We start from the raw sequence: 8,313 nt of genomic DNA on the forward strand, positions 1-8,313 counted from the left end.
CCTGAGTGTGCCCCACTGGCCACTCTCCCCATAGCTGGGCCATGGCCGAAGTCGAGAGGGCTGTGCTGCTGCTACCTGCTCTCGCAGGGCCTGAGGAGACGAACCCGCCCTACCAGCCTTTCAGGCAGCAAGGCAGCAGCAATTGGGGTTTTGAAAGCTTTTATCAGAAGATTGTGGGCGGAAACTGCCCCGGGTTTGCTCTGAGCTTCTTGAGGCTTCTCAGCTTCAGATGCAAAGCGAGTGGGTGTCTCTTTGAGAAGCAGAAAGAGGGAAAGAAAGAACAAAAGAGAGGTGTTTCCCTGGGTTCTGGAAACTATAAAGAGAGAGCCAGCTCCTTTCTCTCGAGCAGTCAGAAACAGGAGTCCCGTCCTTGACACCCAGGACTCCCAAGGATTGAGAAGGAGGAAAACCCTTGGCTGGGGGCTGGCCCGAGGCACTGGCTGCCATGCAGCAGCCCTTGAATTACCCGTACCCCCAGATTTTCTGGGTGGACAGCAGTGCCAGCTCTCCCTGGGCTTCTCCAGGGTCAGTCTTCCCCTGTCCACCCTCTGTGCCAGGAAGGCCCGGGCAAAGGAGGCCACCGCCACTACCACCACCTCTGAAGAAGAGGAGGAACCACAACACAGGCCTGTGTCTCCTTGTGATGTTTTTCATGGTTCTGGTGGCCCTGGTTGGATTGGGGATGGGACTATTTCAGCTCTTCCACCTGCAGAAGGAACTGGCTGAACTCAGAGAGGTAAGCTGCCCTGTGGACTGCTGTGTCCTGAAGGCATGGGTGTGAGACAGCCCTGCTGTAGTGGAGGGAGGAAGGTGACAGTGATCCATGTGGACCACAGTCTTGCTTGCAAAGTACTTCGCAGTCCTTTTTTCCTGTCTTAGAAATGAGTCACTCGAGCCATCCTGTTCTATATGCAGAGGAATGGGGGCTCAAATGAGTGAAAGGAATATTATCTATGTTGGTATGGATCAGAGCCAAATTAGGACTGGTAACTAGAGTTCTTCTTTCCTCAGTTGGCTGCTACCTACCTTATACTCAGTGATTCAAGAAAGAAAAGGAACTTGGACTCTTGCTTACAAGTGAATTTGTTCAAATGGACAAACTAAATTTCCTTGAAAATACTTAAAAATATTGGAACTATTCCAAATCACAAAACTGAGGCATGGAGAGGCACAACTTGGCCGGAGTCTGAGTTAGCAGAGGTTCTAAGGTGTTTAGATTCCCTTTCCAGTGCTTAGTTTATTTGACAATTCTGCCTCCTTTGCTTAAAGAACTTCATATTTATTATATACCTTTTCTCTTTTTGTTTCACCAGTCCACCAGCCAAAGGCATACAGAATCATCTTTGGAGAAGCAAATAGGTGAGTCCTTTCATGCGTGTACATGAGTTAGAAAGATAGTCCTTAGCGCTGAACCATGCTGAGAGAATGCCTTAAATTCCATCTCATTCTTGGGCATATGTATACTATGGAAGAGGAATCCTATTCAATTCTGAATCTGGTCATTTTGGTTCTTTGAGCTGCCCTAAAATATGAAGTGAATTTAATTGTTCAAAATTAGTGCAGCTGAGTATCACACAAAAGTAAAAATAATTTCTGCTTGTATTTGGAAAGAGCGACACATATATACAACCCTGGACCTTTGCCCCTTAGCAGTTGGCTCCAGGCCTGTCCCCTTCCTCAGGCCTCCTGGTTCCCATGCACAGGGCTGTGGCTATAACTTCTCGGGAGAGAAGAGGAGGTAAAGGCAGAGATAGCTGCTGCTGGGAAAGACCCATGCTCTCCTATTTAATCTCTATAAGAGATTACTTAAGAGTCAGACCTTATTTAACATTTTTTCATAGGATATATTTAAGCTTTTAAAAAGTGGGCAACCAATCATCCACATTAGGATGGTTCTTTTGCAGCCACTGGAAAGCTTGGAGGAAGACTTTTGCCATTATTCAAAGGGTAGTCCCACTTCACTCACAGAGGCAATCGTGAGCTACCTTTGATAATAAAGGAAAAACCTTTGTATGAGATCCAGGACAGGAAGAAGATGAAAATGTTGAACATTGACCTTCTAAAGTTTCAGGACATAGTTTTGGAAACTGTGGACAGATAGATTTAGAATACTGCAACTCATTAAACTAAGATTCACTGAACTTTAGATTTGGTAAGAGTTGGAAGGGAGCTTAGAGAACATCTGGTCCAGTCATCTCATTTTTCAGAAGAGAAACAAAACACCAGATAGAATAGGTGATGTGCCCAACACTACTGGTGTGATACTGGGGTGAGAAGGAACATAGACTCCTAATGCCTTGTCACTTATAGTGCTTCCCAGTACATGCTCTGGTGCCTCATGACATAGGGAAACTCCTGTCTCTTTCTGATGGCCATGGAATGAGAATAAAGATGACAAGCAAGATGCCTCTGCAAAGACAATAGTTAAATCTCATCCTTAGAAATTGGGAAGAAAACAGAAGACACCACTGGCTACCCAGTAAGGGGAGCCTGTTCCAGTTTCTCAGGATATGCCTGAGAAACCCAAGTCACCCTATTGCCCTAGCAGGTAGGCTGTTGCAGGAGCCATCCATAGGATCCTCTGGTTTCTAGTTCTGGGTCTGAGTCCCTAAAGAGTTAGAAATTCCAGATGTACCCAAGCAGAGTAAAAACATTTGTTAGAAGAATAAAGCCGCTGGAGGATTTCTAAAATAAGATAGCTTTGAAAATCAGTGAAATGTGGCTGGTAAAATGGGTACCTAATTACTCATCTTTCACTCACTTTCTGGAGTCATTTTAATAATTAAAAATCAAGTGAACAGATGAGTCAGGTCCACTTGTCCCACTAAACAAGTATCAAGTATCTTTCCTAGATCAACCCAGATGGACCAGAAATTGGTGAATTATCACACGGAAATCAAATTAGCAACTTTACTAATGAGCTAAGAGATACAAATTTAAAAAGGGGGACACCCAGGTTTATCCATCAAATTAGTGAAGTTAAAAAAAAAATCCATGTTGGCAAAAATGTGAGAGAAAAGGGTCTGCTTCAACAGTTGAGAGTCAGTGGGCATGTAAATTGATACACTTTTTCTAAAGAGCAGTTGGGAAAAAGATATCACAGGATTAAAAATGTTAATTTACCTTGTAATCTCATCACTAAGGCTTTATTATTTAAGAAAATAATCAAAATGTGCCTGAAAATTTGTAATAAGGATGTTCATCACTTCCTTATAAGGCTATTTATAATAAACCAGTCAGAAGAAAGTTAAATGCTTTTTAATAGGAAATTAGTTAAATATATTACAGTGTATTCAGATGAGAGCATAATATGCAACAACTAAAAGCTATATGTTAGAAGGACATTTAATGCCATAGAGACTGTGCATTCTATATTGTTGGATAAAAGACAAGTTATAAAGCAGTGTGTTTAGTTTAATATTGACATATGCATATTTTTATATTCTTAGTAAACATCTAGAAGGATTTATACTCCAACAGGTTAACTGTGATTTTTCTCTGGAAGGTACTATTGTAGGTTATTTAAACTTTCTTATTTGGTTCACTTTCATTTTTCCACAGTTAACTCATTAAATCTTTTATTCATTCACAAATGTTCTTGGAGTGTTTCCTGTGTGCCAGGCTGGGTGTTGGGTGATGACCGAACGAGAGACAAGTGGCTTGCCCTCATGGAGCTCTTAGCATGCTAGAGAAGATAAACAAAAGCAAACAAACAGACAACATACTTTTAAGTTGTACTAAGTGTGACCTAAGATTGAGTGGCCTGGAAAGTCCCCTCTAAGGAGGTGTTGTTAATGTGGATATGTGTATGTGTGTGGGTAGGTAGGAGGCTGGGAACATCATTCCAGCCCTGAGAATGGCATGTGCAAAGGTCCTGGAGCAGGATACAGTCATCACCAAAATAAAGGATATATTTCTACTTTATTTATTCCAGCATTTATCCGGCAGATATCTTTATTGAGTACCTTCTATGAGACTAACACTGCGAGGGATATACAACATGTGATTCTCTGTTCCATTTCCTGTCAGTTCATGGCTGAATGCCAGATCAGCTACACAGATGATTTGTGGTGTAGGAATATAGAAGAGACTCAGTTTTGCCTTTCCTGTTCACTAACACCTCACCTCATTCATGGTGGGTGGTCTTGGGTGGCTACAGAGGTAATAATTGCTTACATCATATTTTCAGCTGATTGGAGCATTCTCACGCCATACAGAGTTTTATAGGCTAATCATGAAGAGCCTGATGTGGATGAGTGCCTTTCTATGAAAATTTCTTGAATGTCTTAGCAAATTCATTAGTTAAGTGGTAGAGCTATTCCACTGAAATATCTAAAGTCAGAGAAATAGTACCTATTTTGAGAACTGTTGTCTATTTTAAATCTTTCAGTTTAATTTAGCAAACATGTACTGATCACATGCCTTGGGGTAGAAACTGAGCTAATTACTCTGGTGGATTAAACATATAGTAAGGAATTTGCCATTTATTTGGGGAGTAAGATGAATTATACAGTTACCACAGAAAAAGGGGAGTCAAAACTGACAAGAGAGGTGAAGACAGAGTGCTTCTAGGTTTCAAAGGCGGGAACAAGCATATTTGATTAGAAAGGCTTGGGAAGAGGTATTAGAAAAGAGGTATTTTAGATGGTATTTGCAGGGTTGATAGGAATTTAGCACAGAGATCCGTTTGGGAGGGTATCCCAGGCAGAAGGAACAGCATGGGCAAAGGCATAGAGGCAGGGAAGCTGGGTGTGTTCAGAACTGTTGTGCAGCTATGTCTAGTGTGGGTGAGTAAACAAGAAAAGGCTGGACAGATAGGCAGAGATCACATGGTGGGGGACACTTGTACACAATTACACGTTCAATGAGGAGCATTCAAGGTGTTTGAGATCTTAGGATAATTTATTTGGGGCAGATTGTAGAATGCCATTGGGGAAGACCTAGGGGCCTGGAGATTAGCAGTCTTCTTCAGCCTTTGTCCTGCAGAGTCCTAAGGGCAGCTGAGCCAGAGAGGAAAGAGCCTTGGATCTGGACTCAGGAGACCTGAGTGTCAGTCCCACTCTGACACTGAGTAAACAGGTCTTCTTGGACAAGTCACCCAACTTGTTTTTTTTAATCAGGAAATAACTTTTTATTTTATATTGGAGTATAGTTGATTAACAACGTTGTGTTAGTTTCAGGTGTACAGCAAAGTGATTCAGTTATACGTATACAAGTCACCCAACTTTTAAGCTCATTTTGCCATCTATAAGATGGGACAGTAATCTCTACCTCAAAGAGTTGTGGCCAGTTATAAATGCAATAACTTATATGGCACATCTTTATAAACTAACCTTTCTATTATTTTATTGTAACATTATAATTTATGCATGTGTCTATTTTAATTTAGTTCCTTTTTACCTCTCTGTTTCTGAAATACAGGCTGTTGTAATTCCTACAATTTGGACTTGAATTTCGAGTTGGCTATGTTAGACTGTTGTCATTTATGCTTATAAAACCTCTTTTATTTAAATGCCCTGCTTAGAGTCCCACAAAAAGAATAGTTGTGCCATTTTTTACATATATCTTTCATCTCTCTATGAAACAGGTCACCCCAATCCATCCTCTGAGAAAACGGAGCTGAGAAAGGCAGCTCATTTAACAGGTCTGTATCTGGAAGATGGGCTTGGGAAAGCCTTTGGCAGAAAGCAGGAGAGCTGGTTGGTCTCCGTGACTGTGCTCTGCAGTGGTTGATATTTTCCAGTGACAGTATTTGAAACCCAAGGGTTTTCTTTCTAGTCAGGTCAACCTCACACACACATTGAGCCCCTACTCTGGGCAAGGCCCTGTTCTAAACTGGAGAAATGGAGCTGCTTATGACGTGATCCTTGCCCATAAGGAGCTCACTCTTTTTACTCACTCCAGTGACCCTTAGGGAATTTGGGGCACAGATCCAAGCAGTGAGAGCTGGGGAGATGGGGAATGATGAATTATTTTAGTACATGTTTCCCCGGTTTTCTGTAAGAGCTTTACTCTGCTTTGTCCATGAGTAGACAAAGGAGAGGGGAGGCCCAGTCCAGGCACTAGTGGTCGTGTAGTGGAGTGAAATGATTTGATTGCAAGGTGGTATGGGCATTCCCAGTGTAAAGTCCACAAATATCTGAAAAGTGGATAAGTATCATGGAAAGTGGTATGCTGCTGTCCCTGAAATTATTTCAGCAGAGGCTGTACAATGATCCAATTTAGATAAACAGACATTTCTTGAGCACATGCTGTGTGCCAAGCCTGGGGGACATGGAGATGAACCACACACGGCTCCTGCCTTCAAGGAACTTACAATCTAACAGGGAAAGACAGGTGCATAAGCAATAATTCCAGCATTCTCTGCTTAAGAATGTACATAATGCTGTGGGGATACAAATGAAAGGGGATTTTCACCCACACGAAGAATCCTTAGTGCAGGTAAAGATTGGACTAGATGATCCCTAAGGTCCTTCCCAACTTTAGAACTTCAGAGTTCCTTGGATTTGACTTTTCACCTCATGAAGGGACCTCAAACCCTAGTAGTTTTGGTACTAGTTCTGAACCTTTGTTCCAGAGAGCTAAAATCATCCCAATCATTTCTCACTGCAGTTGATTAGGGGTATATGCTATTGTCCCAGTTGTGTGGATGATAAAATTGAAGACGTCAATTTGATAAATGTGTGAAGAAATTCAGTAACAGGTCAGGCCTGATCCGTCACCTGGTTCAATATGGGCTATGTCATTTGGGGTAAAAAGCATTTGCTCAAGGAATGGTCCACAATTTTGCCTTGGAAGCTTGGTTTGTTGATACATGAGCATTCCTGGCTGAAAGCTCCTCTCTGGTTTGGTTTCAGGCAAGTCCAACTCAAGATCCATCCCTCTGGAATGGGAAGACACTTATGGAATTGCCCTGGTCTCTGGGGTGAAGTATAAGAAGGGCAGCCTTGTGATCAATGAAACTGGGCTGTATTTTGTGTATTCCAAAGTGTACTTCCGGGGTCAGTCCTGCAACAACCAGCCCCTGAACCACAAGGTCTACACGAGGAACTTTAGGTACCCCCAGGACCTGGTGCTCATGGAGGGGAAGATGATGAACTACTGCACTACTGGCCAGATGTGGGCCCGCAGCAGCTACCTGGGAGCTGTGTTCAATCTCACCAATGCTGACCATTTATACGTCAATGTATCTGAGCTCTCTCTGGTCAATTTTGAGGAATCTAAGACATTTTTTGGCTTATATAAGCTCTAAGAAAAACACTTCGGGATTCTCTCCATTATGGTTTCTTGTTATAGGCACTGAGAATGTTGTCTTGAATGAGGGTCTTCTTTTTTGTGTGTGTGTGTGGTACGCGGGCCTCTCACTGTTGTGGCCTCTCCCATTGCGGAGCACAGGCTCTGGACACGCAGGCTCAGCGGCCATGGCTCATGGGCCCAGCTGCTCTGCGGCATGTGGGATCCTCCCAGACCGGGGCACGAACCTGGTCCCCTGCATCGGCAGGCGGACTCTTAACCACTGCGCCACCAGGGAAGCCCGAGGGTCTTCTTAAGTCCACTTGAGGTCAAGAGAGAAGACATGAACCAAGAGGATCTTGAGACCACAGGGTTCAGCAGTTCTACAGTTCCTCATCTCACCTAAGGTCCACAAGCCAGACAGGAGGAGGACTAGTAGTAATGAACATGAAACTCTGGGCTGCCAGGTGAACATGCAGAGACAAGGAAAAGCAGCTATCAGGGTGTTCTACACTCATCTTAAGTGGCCTAGCACACTTTGGTACACTGAAGATGACACCTTTTAACTCACCTCTTGGGGTGGGTCTACTATCTACCTCAGGGGAGGCTGTCTTTCACGTATATGGATGCAACATGAATGTATAAGGGGTGGGAAAAGAGGACTAGGCTTACATAAGCTAAAGAGACTAAAAGGCCAGTGTCCCACTGGCAGCATCTTTACTTCTAAATGCATAGCCTGAGCCATCAGGTGATGCTAACAGAGAAGCAAGGGAGATCTTTTGAGGACTCAGTCCATTCCCTATACAGCATGTATATTTCCAGTGCAATTGTAGGTGTGTGTGTGTGTGTGTGTGTGCGCGCGCACGTGTGACTAGAAGAGTTACGTAAGTAGAGAGAACGTGGAGATTGGGAAGGACGTGTTAGGAAAATATGGGTTGCATTTGGTGGTAGATTTTGAATGCTTTTTGGGCAACCAACTCTAATAGTCCTCAAAACTCTTTAATTGTCAGTTATTAAAGCTGTTTTCCCATAATATAACTAATATTTATATATTTTTGTGCATTTTTAATGAACAGAATA

The 8,313-nt window shown here is 42.9% G+C and overlaps 1 protein-coding gene across 1 annotated transcript; it reads left to right on the forward strand.

Moving 5' to 3' along the window:
- Positions 1-445: 445 nt before the first annotated feature.
- On the forward strand, positions 446-7,252 carry FASLG (Fas ligand; the record flags this gene model as incomplete). The annotated part of the gene is made up of 4 exons (XM_081224986.1): positions 446-736; positions 1,314-1,359; positions 5,588-5,644; positions 6,858-7,252. 4 exons carry the CDS (start codon positions 446-448, stop codon positions 7,250-7,252), a joined length of 789 nt encoding a protein of 262 aa, XP_081081112.1.
- Between the last annotated feature and the right edge of the window lie 1,061 nt (positions 7,253-8,313).

Source organism: Mesoplodon bidens, assembly GCF_964165515.1.
Source record: "Mesoplodon bidens genome assembly, chromosome: 2".
Taxonomy (NCBI): Eukaryota; Metazoa; Chordata; class Mammalia; order Artiodactyla; family Ziphiidae; genus Mesoplodon; species Mesoplodon bidens.